Raw genomic sequence first — 15,807 nt, forward strand, 5'->3', positions numbered from 1 at the left:
GAGCACTCTTCAACAAACCGACATATGCGAGCAGTGGAACCACATTTCCCGCTCATTAAGTACCGCCGCCGAAGAAGTAGCCGGATTTCAGCGATCCTGAAAGAACAATTGGTACGATGAGGAGTGTTGGGAAGCTTCAGAGAAAAAAGATGCCCCCTACAGGGCCACGCTGCGATCGCGCGCAATGCGCGCTATGTGGAACCGCTATAGGGATCTGAAGAGGGAATCGAGACGTATTTTCCTCAATAAGAAGAGAGAGGCCGAAATACGTGAGTGCAAAGAGCTTGAAATGGTGGCCGACAGGAAGAATGCCCGAAAAGTTTACCAGAGAGTTAGGCGACTTACGGAAGGTTTTAAGACCAGAGCTGTAAGAACAACTTTGCGACCTAGTTACTGATGTTCAGAACGTACTTAAATTTTTTTCCGCCCTACTGAATGGTAGCAGGACGGAAAGTTGAGGAGAAGAAGAACCCGATCCTCCAGTCCATGATAACGGAGTCGATGTTCCACCGCCTGACTATGACGAGGTACGAACAGCAACAACGGGGCTGAAAAACAATAAAGCTGCTGGAGCTGACAAGCTGCCAGCTGAGCTATTCAAACACGGTGGCGAGGNGAACGCATGCCCGACGACTGGAATTTAAGTGTGCTCTGCCCAATCCACAAGAAAGGTGACCCCGCCATTCGCGCCAACTACCGCGGGATCAGCCTTCTAAGCATAGGTTACAAGGTCTTATCGAGCGTATTGTGTGAAAGACTGAATCCCACCGTCAATGAACTGATTTGGCCTTATCAGTGTGGCGTTGGAGCTGGAAAATCCACCGTAGACCAGGTATTCACAATACGCCAAATCTTGGAAAAGACCCGCGAGAAAAGGATCGACACTCACCACCTAATTGTCGACTTAAGAGCCGCTTTCGACAGCACTAAAAGGAGTCATCTATACGCCGCTATGTCTGAATTCGGCATCCCCGCCAAACTGATACGGCTGTGTAAAATGACGTTGAGCAATACCACCAGCTCCGTCAGAATTGGGAAAGACCTCTCCGAGCCGTTCGGCACCAAACGGGGTTTCAGACAGGGCGACTCCCTTTCATGTTTTTTTTTGTAGAGGTGGCAGAAAGCATTGAAATACGATAAGTGTGGGACGTGCCTTTCGGCTCACAGCACTAAAAACCCAGCCCTGCTCCGTTTCCCTCCTTCCGTGGAACAAACGCTAAGTATTACTTCGCGGAGGGGGAGCGGCCTATTGCCTTTCTATGAAGTCTGCGGAGCTGTTCCACTTGACGCAATTTTCTTAGGCTAGTGCTTGCCATATGACAAACAACGGACCAATTTATCCACAAGGTTGTCAACATTAAGTGGCCTACCCACCTTTAAGCTGAAGTCGTCCTTTTGGGTTGCGATCTGCGGACAGACGAAAAAACAATGTTCAGCGTCTTCGATTACCTGCCCTGTACAGATAGTGCAGTACGGGACGTCTTCGTGCGTAAATCTCTGCAGGTATGATTTAAAGCAGCCGTTTCCGGTCAGTATTTGGGTTAGGTAGAAATCAACCTCTCCATGTCTTCTTTAAAGCCATTTGCTTATTTATTTATTTGGTCTACAGAAAAAATTTTTCTTACAGACAAATGAGAATAAAACATTTAGGCGCATATTCATAGTCATATTTAGTACTCAACTAAGTTGAAACTATTCTAAGTCACAACTAAAGCTAATCATAGTCGCCTTAGTTTCGACTTTTCTGGCTAAGTACCAACTTAAAATTTAGTTTCGGCTGCAGCTGCAACTAAGTCGTAACTAGGAAGAAGTATTTTATCAAATTAAGGGAAAACAGACGAAATATGTAAATATTAAGTTGGTAGAGGGTGATTTTGATTATATTGAATAATCTCCAATTAAAATTTACAAAGATCGATCCATTTTAATCGGAAGATGAAATTAAATGCGTATTACAATTCGAATAAAGCTACATCACAATTTTATAATTGGAATAATTTAGATAAATTCTCAAATAATAAGTCAGTTTCACGCTAGTTCTTTTAAAGTAAATTTGTGCATAACATTTAGATATCTACTATTTGTATGTTTCACAGCATGCTTTCGATAAACATCGACTTCACATCACTGCGGTTGTTTTGGCTATTTCACACAATTAACAAGAAAATGATACCTTATTCTTTTGCATAATCATGCAATGAAAATAAAAATTACATAAACGGATGATCAAACTTGACATTATTTAATAAAAATGTAATTTTTCCAAAATATCGTAAAGAAAAATCGATACATTTTTACACTCGTTTTGCTATATCGTAAACTAAGTCGAAACTACTTAGTAGAAGTCTGAAATGCGACTATGAATAGAGGTAAATTTTAAGTTGGTACTTCAATTTAAGTTGCAACTTTGTTAGTTTCGACTTAGTTGCTGGACTATGAATACGCGCCTTAGATATTTAAATGTGTGATATATTACAGAATAGACTAATATTACATATTGATTTTTAATAATAATAATAATAATATAAAATAGCAGGTTTGGTAGCTGGCGAGGCCTAGTCTCAAGTCTACTTTTGTGTGTGGCAGGTAGAAAGCTCTAGTTACCGCTCCGCGCTGTGGACAAGCTGTTGATCAAGGTCGGAAAGCCCGAGTTTCCGATCCATGCTCGTATTGTCTTACACGGTCGCGAAAATATACGAAGCCGATTACAATTGTACCAAGCAGTCATAAATATGTAATTTTTAGTTCCCGGTTAAAGATATTAATTTAAAAGCATCATGCATTTCAAAGTTTAATTTACAAATGCTAAACACAACCGTGGCGCAGTCGGGAAAGTGTGCGAGTCAACCACTTTTACCTCATAAACTGAACAGAAATACAGTTCACCAGCTGAACGAATAAGGTGCAATGTAAAGGTTTACTAGTTATTTATTCAAAATTTCAAGTAAGGTTTTCTTAATGGTAAAAAGTGAGTCGGAGGGGTAAAAATAGTCGTAATGCTTATTAAAGTCCTGGCATAGGCAACGAAAAGCATCATGCATTTCAAAATTTCTTCTACAAATAGTTAGCTTAATGGGCTTGTAATATCTAGAAGGTCTAGAAGGAATAAAAAACGTGATCTGGTTCAGTAGAAAGGGACTATTGACCAACTCGTTCAAGATCTTATTCATGAACAAGACCCCGAGCATCTCTCTACGGCTGTGAAGCGTTGGAAAATTTATGAGTTTCAAGCGGCTTTTGTACGGTGGGAGATTTAATGTCGAATCCCAAGGCAAATTGTTTAATGCGAATAATAAAAATTGTTTCTGTACCGACTCGAGTCTGTCAGAATGCGTTTGATATCTAGGGTTCCATACGACGGCCCGTATTCTAAGATCGGCCTGACTTGGGAGGTGAAGAGAGGTTTCGTGACATAAAGATCTCTGAATTCTTTAGCCCAACGTTTGCTGAAAGCCAAGGCGCCCTTGGCTCTATTAACACAAGAGTTTACATGGGAGTTGAATTCAAGCTTAGGGTCCATTGTTACGCCTAGATCGATGAAATTAGTTACCTGATCAACACTATGTTCACAACTTTTCACACTTTTTCAAGTTAAGTGACATAGAATTTACTCCGCACCATTTAGACACATTACTAAGGTCCGCCTATAATTGTTCCCTGTCTCCTGGAGCGCCAATGAACTTAAATAACTTAACGTCGTCTGCGTACATTAAGCAATACGAATACTTCAAAATATTTGGAAGATCGTTGATGAATAAAAGAAACAGAAGGGGGCCAATGTGGCTACCTTGAGGTTCACCTGACGTCACATGAATTACCCGAGATGCACATTTTTTAAAGATAACCCTCTGTTTCCTGCCAATGAAATAAGAAGAAAGCCAGCGCAGCAGGATTGGAGGGAAACCAATTTTATCAAGTTTGTCTATTAGAGTTGAATGAGATACTTTATCAAATGCCTTGCTGAAATCAGTGTAAATGACGTCAGTTTGATAGTTACTTTTGAGACCATTGTTCACATTTGTAGTGAATTCAAGAAGGTTTGATTCAGTTGATTTGCCTTTACAAAAGCCGTTTTGCGATACATCGATAAGAGGCGTTATGAAATAAGATAGTTCTTCCGTAACGATTTCTTCAAATATTTTAGGAATGGCACACAGCTTAGCGATTCCGCTATAATTCGCAATATTTGACCTGGTTCCATTTTTATACAGCGGCAGGATACACGACTCCTTCCACAAAGAGGGGAAAAATCCTTGCTTTAGAGAAGCATTGAAGATGTTTTTTAATGGCTTATATAGATAATATGCACAACTTATTAAGACACAGGACCAACATTTCATAATTTAAATCAAAAGACTTTTGGCCTTATTCATAAAAAATAAAGTAGGTTTAAAGAGCTTTATAAATTGACGTTTTCATACATTTTTCAATTTATAAACCTTTTATAAGACTACTTTATTTTTTATGAATAAGGCCATTTAAGTACAGCTCGGTTAATTTTGTATTTAGACCTCTAACATTTTCGTAATAAATATTGAAGAAAAAATTACTTATAAGCTTTTCATCATGAGGAGGGAATTTGAGCAGTATTTTCATTCCGAGCTCGAGGTTTAAACTCAAACTCACGAACTATAGCATCATTGGGCCAGAATGAACCATCAACAATGTTTTGAAAATGCTAGATATGCTTCTTTCGTATGAAAAATTAAATTTTCTAATAGCTATGTACCGGGGGCTAAGCTTTGACTTTATATAAGACTTAACATCATTTACCGAAGTTTCACTAGAAAAACGCGAAATAAACACAGATTTATTCGCGGAAACTACGATTAATTCTTTGGGTACCGGAGAAGGTCCACATTGAGATTTAAGTTCAGACGCAGCTGTCGTTTTTCCCGCAGTCCTTGTAGTGACACCTGAGAAGATGCAGCTTGAGATAACTCAACACACGAAAATTAAAACTTATTAATTCCTTATTTAAGCCAAGAGTAGGCAAAGAATCAGTTGGTGGAGTGTCAATGTCTAAAGCAATGGGATTAGGAACAATGCTGTCGCCTCCATGCTTCCGCTTTTTTCAAGCTTGTTTAAGCTTGGGTGATGGAGAGGATGAAGATTCAATGCAATTAAAGTCTTTAAATGCATCTTCATATCGCTTAAACTTTTCGTTTAGAAGTTTTAGCTCCTTACCCAACTCCTGGAAGCCACTTTTGGCGCTCCTAAACATTTTACAAAGGTCAACTTCGGTTGGTCTGCACTTGGGGCAACCAACGAACACCTTTGTTGTCGGGTATGATATCGCCCACCCTACGATTGAGACCAGCACATTTTACGTGAGCTAAGTCATCACACAGGAGTGCAAGGGGTTATAGTCGTTGCGCTGGGTATGCAGTTACAGTTGCATGGCTATACTCAATCCCGACTCTTGCGTCCTCGTTCGCGCACTCTGGGCAACGTGAGCAACCCATGTGCGAGATGCGGTAACCACTCCGAGTGGAGCCTTGGGTCACGGCAGAAAGAGAAGGAGCTTCGGTGCGGCCACTCCGACTTATTCGGTTTAAGGGCTCACTGAAGTCTGCAGCGTCTGTTCACCAGTAGGTGCGGCTGCAAGCGGGTGTCTGCTTGGAGCAAGCGGCTCGCTATATAAACGTGTATTTGGTTGCGAAACCACCCCCGTCCCAGCAATGGGTTGTGCGCTGGGCTTGGGACCCGCCACGTAAAAACCACTTCCAGTGAAGAAGCAAGGCAAAGCCTCGGATGAGACCCCCCCTTATGATGACGACCACGGCAAATGTTTAAAGGACTACGATTTGAGGGCATGCACCTGGAATGTCCGGACCCTTAATGGGGAAGGTGCCTCTGCCCGGCTGGTTGATGTCCTCGTAAGGACAAAAGCTGACATCACCGCCATCCAAGAAATGCGTTGCACGGGGCAAGGTCAGCAATGTCTGGGGCCTTGCGACGTCTACTACAGCTGCCATGTAAAGGAGCGCAAATTCGGAGTTGGATTTGTGGTGGGAGAGAGACTCCGTCGCCGAGTATTGTCGTTCACCCCGGTGGACGAGCGTTTAGCCACAATCCGCATCAATGCGATATTCTTCAACATCTCGCCGACGGGAGAGAAGGATAAGGTATCCAAGGATCTCTTCTATGAGCGCTTGGAGCGCACGTACGAGCGCTGCCCCCATCATGATATCAAAATCGTGCTTGGCGACTTCATTGCCAGGGTGCGCAAAGAAGGGATCTTTGGAACCACCGTCGGAAAATTCAGCCTCCACGACGAAACGTCCGACAACGGATTGAGGCTGATCGACTTCGCCGGGGCCCGAAACATGGTAGTATGCAGTACCAGGTTCAAGCATAAAAAGTTCCATCAAGCTACGTGGCTGTCTCCGGATCGAAAAACGAGAAACCAAATCGATCATGTTGTGATAGACGGAAGGCACGCTTCCGGTGTTTTAGACGTACGCTCACTCCGGGGCCCAAACATCGACTCGAACCACACTATCTTTTTGCAGCCTCTGTGTCCCAAAAAATGTGCGCCCAAATATGCAAGGAAAGCTTAACGTCGAAAAGCTGCAGTCACAACAGACAGCCAGTGCTTTCGCTACTCGACTCTCACCCTTGCTCTCAGAGAGCACTCTTCAACAAACCGACATATGCGAGCAGTGGAACCACATTTCCCGCTCATTAAGTACCGGCGCCGAAAAAGTAGCTTGATATGCTGGCGGACAAAAGAACAACTGGTACGATGAGGAGTGTCAGGAAGCTGCAGAGAAAAAAGATGCCGCCTACAGGGCCACGCTGCGATCGGGCGCAACGCGCGCTATGTGGGACCGCTATAGGGATCTGAAGAGGGAAGCGAGACGTATTTGCCGCAACAAGAAGAGAGAGGCAGAAATACGTGAGTGCGAAGAGCTTGAAATGCTGGCCGACAGGAGGAATGCCCGAAAATTTTACCAGAGAGTTAGGCGACTTACGGAAGGTTTAAAGACCGGGGCGCACTCCTGTAAGAACAATAATGGCGACCTAGTAACTGATGTCCAGAGCGTACTTAAATTATGGAGGGAACACTTTTCCGCCCTACTAAATGTTAGCAGCACCGAAAGTTAAGGAGAAGAAGAACCCCAGCATGTAGTCGATGATGACGGAGTCGACGCTCCACCGCCTGACTATGACGAGGTACTTATAGCAGTAACGCGGCTGAACAGACTGCCAGCTGACCTATTCAAGTACGGCGGCGAGGAGTTAATAAGGTGCATGCATCAACTNAGAAGAAGAACCCGAGCCCGCAGTCGATGATGACGGAGTCGACGTTCCACCGCCTGACTATGACGAGGTACGTATAGCAATAACGCGGCTGAAAAACAACAAAGCCGCTGGAGCTGACAGCCTGCCAGCTGAGCTATTCAAGTACGGCGGCGAGGAGTTGATAAGGTGCATGCATCAACTCTTGTGCAGAATATGGTCAGATGAACGCATGCCCGACGACTGGTTTTTAAGTATGCCCCACCATTCGCGCCAACTACCGCAGGATCAGCCTTCTAAGCATAGGTTACAAGGTCTTATGGAGCGTATTGTGTGAAAGACTGGACCTAATCTTCAATGAACTGATTGGGCCTTATCAGTGTGGCTTTAGACCTGGCAAATCCACCATAGACCAGGTATTCCCAATACGCCAAATCTTGGAAAAGATCCGGGAGAAAAGGATCGACACTCACCACCTATTTGTCGACTTTAAAGCCGCTTTTGACAGCACTAAAAGGAGTGTATAGGCAACTCCTTTTAGTGCTGTCAAAAGCCACTATGTCTGAATTTGGCATCCCCTCAAAACTCATACGGCTATGTAAAATGACGTTTAGCAATACCACCAGCTCCATCAGACTTGGAAAAGACCTCTCCGAGCCGTTCGCCACAAAACGGGGTTTCAGACAGGGCGACTCCCTTTCATGTGACTTCTTTAATCTGATGTTGGAGAAGATAATAAGAGCTGCAGAACTGAACCGCTCAGGAACAATTTACTACAAGAGCGTGCAATTGCTGGCTTATGCCGATGACATCGACATCATCGCTAACAAAAACCGCGAAGTCTGTTCTGCCTTTTCCAAGTTGGATAGGGAAGCAAAGCGAATGGGTCTGGTGGTAAACGAGGACAAGACGAAGTATCTCCTGTCATCAAACAAACAGTCAGCACATTCGCGCTGACAAGACGAAGTATCTCCTGTCATCAAACAAATAGTCAGCACATTCGCGCTGACACGACGAAGTATCTCCTGTCATCAAACAAACAGTCAACACATAGGCGCGACGCCACTGTTGACAATTATAATTTGGAGAAAGTAGAGAATTTCGTTTACTTGGGAACCAGCATTAACACCGATAATAATGTCAGCATGGAAATCCAACGCAGAATCACTCTTGTCAACAAGTGCTACTTTGGACTGGGTAGGAAATTCAGGATTAAGGTCCTCTCTCAGCATACAAAAACCACACCCTATAATTCACTTATAACGCCCGTGCTGGTATATAACGCAGAAGCATGGGCAATGACAACATCCGATGAGGCGGCTCTTGGAGTATTCGAGAGAAAGATTTGCGGAAGATTTACGGGCCTTTACGAGTTGGCGACGGCGAGCACCGCAGACGATGTAACGATGAGCTTTATAGGCCCGTCAGAATGGGTACTTGTACGTCAGTACCGGAAAAGTATGCGAAGGAAGTGGCGTACGTCACGTAGAGATACGCCACTTGAGGTATTGCGTTTGTAAACAAAAATCAGCTGTTCTTTATTACCGCCAAATTTTTCGCTGCGAATAAATCTAAAAATTTTTATTTGTTATTATCAAAATAATAAATAAACTTTGAAAATGGAAGCTATTGAAGTAATTTTAATTACATTAATATTGTTGGAAGCCATGGAGTGCTTCAAACGTTTGTATGGCAATCGGAGATGGTGGGTACGACCAGATCTACGAGATCGTGAAGCAAATGGTTTCTTTGCCACGCACTTTTCCTTCCCACAGGAGTTTAAAAATACTGTTAGGATGGAGAAGAAAGTATTCGACCTGCTCCTTAATTTGATCCGAGAAAAACTTACTAAAAACTCGAATCGACCGTCTATTTCTCCCGAATGCCGGCTTTATTTGGCCCTGTGGTAAGTTGTATATTGCTCACATCTCACACATAGTAAAAATATAAGTAATAATGTGGGTTTAATTTATTCTTAGTTATTTGGCTCATGGTGGAGGTAAGCCTTTTTACGCCTCTTCATTCAAGGTCGGACTCTCCTCAATGAAGGAAATAGTTGGAGAAACGTGCGACGCACTGTGGGAAGTGCTTGGTCCCGTGTATGTCTCATTACCACAGAATGATGAGTGGAAACGAATCGCCATTGATTTTTATACAATGTGGGATTTGCCGAACTGCGTCGGGGCAATTGACGGCAAACATATAAACGTATTTTGTCCGTCAAACTCTGGCTCTCTCTTCTACAACTACAAGGGAAATTATTCCATAGTTTTACTTGCAGTATGCGACGCCAATTATACATTTACTGGAATCGATATTGGCGCTTACGGTTCCCAAAGCGATGGCGGTGTCCTATGGAATTCGGGCTTCGGCAAAAACCTTTACTCTGGATCTGCCTGAAAATGATGTTCTACCAGGTACAAACAATTGTTTTCCCCATTACTTTGTTGGCGATAATGCGTTTCCGTTGAAACCATTTTTGATGAGACCGTTTCCAGGTTTGTAAGAAGTGATTATATTTTTGTCTTTCGCTGTTAACACGTTTATTTCTTTTAGGAACAAACTTACCACCAGCAAGGCAAATTTTTAACCAACGATTGTCCCGGGCTCGTTGGGTCATCGAAAACGAGTTTGGAATTTTGGCGTGCCGGTGAAGAATATTATTAAGTCCACTATAAATGAGCCCCGCTTCTACCGAGAAGATAGTGAAGGCCACTGTCGTGTTGCACAACTATGTAAAAATGCCCGATGGTAGCTATTGTCCCCCTGAAGCAATTGATCAAGAAATCAATGGCGAAGTGAGAAGGGGCTTATGGCGAAATGAAATTCCTGCCCCCTTACAGAATGCTAGGCGCATGGGCTCAAACAACGCTTCCCACAATGCTTTTAAATTGAGGGATGAATTAAAAGATTATTTAGTATCTCACCCCCGAATAACCCAGTAAAGAAGAGTACATGCAAGTACATGTAGTGCAAATAATTAAAATAAATAATTACTTTTAATTCTATAATTCTGAAAGATATTTTAATTCTCTATTTTTGATATTAACTAATTCAAAAGGTGAAGTAATAACGAAGTTATTAGTCAAACTAAAAAGTTCACGTTCACGCTCGCAATGAGCTGTATAGCGGGCTTAAAAATATTAACTATCATACAGTGGCCGGAAATATTATGGCCGCACCACGTATTGACAAGTTTTCACATTTTTGTTACTTAATTTTACTTGTTTTTTTTTATAACAAGGCTTTTATTAAAGAATTCTACAGTTTTTCTAAAAATTAACTAAAACTAAAAAAAAAACCAAAATACTCCTAAAAACTTGTCAATATATGGTGCGGTTATAATCTTTTCGACTACTGTATATTAGATATCCACAATTTCGAGCTTAGTAATCCAAATTTTTAAAAAAGTAAGTAATTTTATTTTATTTAAGTAATTCAATTTTTTAATACAGTTCATAACTTTACATTTGGTTTTGTTCTTTCTTATTCAGTTTATACATTTCATTACAACAGTTCATGTATATACACCTGCGTTCAACTAATTAGAAACGAAATTCAAAATGATATTGTTTGCAAATTGTTTATTTTTATTTTTAATAATACTCATTTAAAATATATTTCAATCTGTAACTGACACCACAATAAAAAAAGTTTGATAAATTTTTTTGCAAGTTTCGCAAGCTTTGAAACTTTTATTATTGTGGTTTCTGTTACAGATTGAATTATATTTTAAATGAAAATGATTAAAAATAAAAAAATAAACAATTTGCAAACAATATCATTTTGAATTTCGTTTCTAATTAGTTGAACGCAAATGTATGTACATGTACATATACTATATACATACTTGTACATATATATATATATGTATATATACAGTGCCGCGCAAAATTATTGACACAGAATTTTTGAAAATGTATGCAAAATTGTTTACTCTTTATTTTTTCTGCTATTTGTTTAAAAAAATACTGTTTATACTGCAACAAAAAAAATAAAACTGAAATCTCTAAACTTTGTGCTAAACGAAGGANATGTATGTACATGTACATATACTATATACATACTTGTACATATATATATATATGTATATATACAGTGCCGCGCAAAATTATTGACACAGAATTTTTGAAAATGTATGCAAAATTGTTTACTCTTTATTTTTTCTGCTATTTGTTTAAAAAAATACTGTTTATACTGCAACAAAAAAAATAAAACTGAAATCTCTAAACTTTGTGCTAAACGAAGGAAAATTCGGTAAATTTGCATACATATTTTGCAAGTTTTAACCAAAGTATACAGTTTTATAGCCCATTCAATTTTAGTATACAAAGTGCAAAAATCAAAGCGATTTCTTAGCAACTGTCTGCTGCGTCTGCTCAATTACGGGCTCTTCATCGTAGGAATATTCGAAAAGAGGTTGCGACTCATATACATTAATGGATTGCTCAGGCTGCGATGTACATTTTTCAAGATTTATGTTGGTACCAAACGTTGTGTTGCCAAACGTCCTTAAATAATATATATACATCTATATAAGTGGACTTTTCGGCAATTGAAACTAATTTTTAATTTTGTCTTAAAAAAGCTTAAAGTTCCAAAATATGTCTATTCTTTTAGGCGAGCATGCGGTGTAACCTCGTAATACTCTATTAAGTATTCGGGACTATTCGCTGTAACCATCGCAGTCCGATTTTTGCGAAACTACGAAAATGTAACACTGAATCTCAATTCCCCGGAACGTATACATTCAAAGTATAGGCTACGGTCGTAGCCATGTATGTAAGTACATACATATGTATCCGCATTCAGTGATAGCACTTTTGAAGATTTCACGAAAGAAGCTGACTAAAGTGGATTCAATGATAGCAATGGTTGCATAAATTACTTGCGTGGTGCAACGTGCCGTTGCAGAAATGCCAATGCCTCGTAATATTTCCATCCACTACCGTCCTTGTCGTTTGCAGCACTCCCAGAAGGCGCCTTTCTTCCGCTTTCTTCCTTTACAAATCGGTCGCGAAGGGACCTCCAGCGACTCTGACACTGTTCCACTGCCGATAAATTTTTGAAAACATTGGAAAACACAAGGTACGGGAAATGTTTAGTTATTTGTACAACGATTTTGGGGTGGAGGTCGGAGGGGAAGGCGGTGTGTGTGCGAAATTAGCATATTTTAAACCGCACAGCAACCCAAAGTCGTTGAACAAACAATTAAACCGTACCCGAATCGCCGCTTACCACTGCAACCTGTGGCGGCCGCCACATAATTCCACGCTTTTTCTTTCCCCAACCGGTTTCTATAAGCCACTATACTTTTATCATATAAGCAAGGGTGCATTTGCACCGCTTCAATTAATTTAAACTCCATTTTATATTCCCAAATTTGTGTTTTTCTTGTTTTGAAGGAATTTTGTTGAGCAAATGAAAAATTAAAAGAAAACGGCGCTAATGAAACTCAAATGTCAAATGTCAGCATTGCCGGACTTACTTGCGTCAAAAGTTGAGAGTTGGCCAACGTTCGTTGAGTCCGTCGACGCAAGGGTTGCCAATCTGGCGCTCTCTATGCAAACACACACAGTCTACTCAACTGTCAGTTTCATCCTTGAGCGGAACGTACGCAAAGTACCCATTCTGACGGGCCTATTACAACGACATGGACATAGTGCATCGAATTAAAATAGAGCGGCTCCGCTGGCTGGGCCTTGTCGTTCGAATGTACACCGACGCTTCAGCTCAGAAAGTATTCAACTCGGACCCGCTGGTGGTAGCAGAGCAAGAGGGAGGCCCCCACTGAAATGGAAAGACCAGGTGGAAAAGGATTTGGCTTCACTTGGCAATTCTAAATGGCGTCAGTTGGCACAGAAAAGAAAGGACTGGCGTGCTTTGTTGAACTCNTGTACCGAAGGGAGAGGTTGCCATGTTAAATTTTTAGGTACATTTGTCTACTTTTAGGTAAAATTTTTTTCGGCAAATAAGTANAAGATATACACATATGGACTGCTGAGTGGAAGATCGACCTATTTCGGCTGCTGGTTCGAAAACGTCCTATTAGAAAACTTTTCGAGAACGTCCTACTTCAGAAATTGGTTGAAGAACGCCCTGTTTCAGAACTTGGTTCAAAATTCCCTGTTAGAATGTAACCCTGCTTTATGCTACATGAAAACACAGCAACCCAGTNCAAAATTTAATTATTGTTCATATTGCGAAAATGTATTTTATAACGTCAGAAAATTGGTGAATGCTGTCAACTCGACGAAGGGTTAGCGCTCCGCTGATGGCGCCAACTATATTTTCTACATCGTGGCTTTGATATAAATACATATATATGTACATACAACAAGNTCGTTGTACCATACAGACAGCTACATGTTGTGAGACCGTACGATGACACACACCACCGGGCTGTCACTTCAACAAAGTTGTTGTTGTCTATCCTTCTTCGTTTCATCAACATCTGGGAAAGTAAGTCGATTCTCTACAGCAAACTACTCTTTAAAATAAAGAATATTTAGGACCAATTTNCACAGTTGGATGATAGCCGTTTTGCAGAAATCGAAGGCGCCTATTGTGAGGCATTAGGGGAGTTGGAAGACGCACTCTATAATCAGGCACCAAGTCCATCAGGGACGACTGAAAGCGTATCCACAAAGACAACAATGAAGCTACCGAAAATCGAGCTGCCAAAGTTCGACGGAACTTTTGGAACATGGTTATCTTTCAAGGACACGTTCTCCACGTGTGTTATTAATGGCGTGACCTTATCCGATGTCCAGCGATTGCATTATTTGAAAGGCTGCCTATCAGGAGACGCCGAAGTGCTCCTCCGAAATTTGCTAGTTATTGACAGCAATTTCAAAGTTGCCTGGGATATACTTCAGCAAAGGTNTCTTTAAAATAAAGAATATTTAGGACCAATTTTTGAGGGCGTTTCATTTCGTTTTACATTTTGGCATCCCTTGCAAGGAAACGTCCCAATATTGTACGAAACACTCAGCTTCTTTTACTAGTTTTGCGATCAGTGAGCTGCACCCCGGTTTGTTGCTAAAACGCAACGTGAGAAGAACGTGGATAACCTTAACAAGCGAACTAAGTTAAATTGCACTGGCATGGAAGGCGAGAAAGAAGAGAGCCTGGCTAAGCTCATTACTAACTTTTCGGCAAATACACGAAAAACCGCGAAGCAGAAACAAACCCGGGGTTACTTGATAGCTCGTAAACGACTCCTAGATTATTATTGGGCCAAATTTACCGCGGCACGCGAGGAAGCTTTGCAATTAGCCATAGCATCGAAAGACACCGCGTCTAAAGCTAAGTGTACACGGTAGAGAAAAAACGCGAGATTTAGACAAAANAATACGACTTCTGCGCGCCTACTTGCACAACATCGTGAAACTTCCTAGCGCGTCAGCTGAATGCTCAACAGCAATACAGAAGCTTATGGACGGGGTCACAGAGTCCGAGCGTGCACTGACGAAGCTTGGTAGACCCACGGAGAAGTGGGATGATTGGCTTGTGTATCTGATCACCGAAAAGCTAGATACAGAAACTCTTAAGCAATGGGAGTTGTCCCTAGACTCTCCCAACCACATCCCAATATATAAACAATTAGTACAGTTCTTAGAGAAGCGCATTGTGGGTTTAGAAGCAGTCCTAAGCCAGTGCGCCATCAATCCATCCGCTGCCATCAAGCCAATTATCTACCATGCCCCTGCTGTGCAGGAAAGCACATACTGAAGTTCTGCTCAAAGTTTAAGGCCCAATCTCCAACTCATAGATTACAAACAGTTAAGGCAAAGGGTCTATGCAAGAATTGCCTGAAGAGCGATCACATGCAAAACAGATGTCCGTCGTCGTTCTCATGCAAGCGAAGTAACTCAAAGCACCACACGATGCTTTATGATAGTGTCAAGAAGAGAACAGTCGACTCGGTTGCGTCAACCATGTGCGTGCCACTACACCCATTACGTGTACATCAACACAAAAGCATTCACGATCGTCAACACTACTTGCCACCGCCCAGCTGGGTGTTGTCTCTCCTTCTGGGCGCGCGTTCACACTCAGAGCTCTTCTTGATAGCGGCTCCCAAGACACATTTATCAGCGAATTCGCTGCTCAGCAATTGAGACTCTCGCGGCTTCTCATTCGAGTACCTGTTACTGGAGCCGGGGGAGCACAGGTTGGCAAATCCACCGGGACTGTTGACTTCATAATGCGCTCGCTTGTAAATAGTAAATTCTCGTTGAGCTGTTCAGCTCTAACTCTACCAAGTCTTGGTCACCTGTTGCCCACAACGCATGTTAAATACAATGTGCTCCAAGACTTCGCTGACCTGGAATTGGCAGAACCACTATCGACTTAATCCTGGGGGCAGATGTAAATAGCGTGTCGCTGATACCAGAGATCAAGCAATTGCCCGAATGCTCTGCCATCGCACGAAGAACCCATTTAGGATGGGTAATATTTGGAAAGGTGCCGAACCAAATAATCCCACTGGAGCGACCGACGGTCTGCGCTGCCACTTCCGCGAAGCTCAACGAGTTAGTTAAGCTAATGTGGCAATTC

At 41.8% G+C, this 15,807-nt stretch overlaps 1 protein-coding gene across 1 annotated transcript; it reads left to right on the forward strand.

The window, feature by feature from the left end:
- The first annotated feature begins 8,879 nt into the window (after positions 1-8,879).
- On the forward strand, positions 8,880-10,379 carry LOC108360426 (putative nuclease HARBI1). Its single transcript, XM_017612699.1, has 3 exons — positions 8,880-9,151; positions 9,225-9,743; positions 9,802-10,379. Exons 1-2 carry the CDS (start codon positions 8,913-8,915, stop codon positions 9,643-9,645), a joined length of 660 nt encoding a protein of 219 aa, XP_017468188.1. The 5' UTR covers positions 8,880-8,912; the 3' UTR covers positions 9,646-9,743; positions 9,802-10,379.
- The last annotated feature ends 5,428 nt before the right edge of the window (positions 10,380-15,807 follow it).

The sequence above is a fragment of the Rhagoletis zephyria genome, unplaced genomic scaffold (assembly GCF_001687245.7).
Source record: "Rhagoletis zephyria isolate East Lansing unplaced genomic scaffold, Rhagoletis_zephyria_1.1 Rzeph_scaffold_00569, whole genome shotgun sequence".
NCBI classification, from domain to species: Eukaryota; Metazoa; Arthropoda; class Insecta; order Diptera; family Tephritidae; genus Rhagoletis; species Rhagoletis zephyria.

What these genes read in the sequence shown, in the direction of transcription:
- LOC108360426 (XM_017612699.1), top strand. Translation starts at nt 8,913, where the DNA reads ATGGAGTGCTTCAAACGTTTGTATGGCAATCGGAGATGGTGGGTACGA. An exon ending in CGGCTTTATTTGGCCCTGTG is followed by an intron (nt 9,152 to 9,224) that starts GTAAGTTGTATA and finishes ATTTATTCTTAG; the next exon opens with TTATTTGGCTCATGGTGGAG.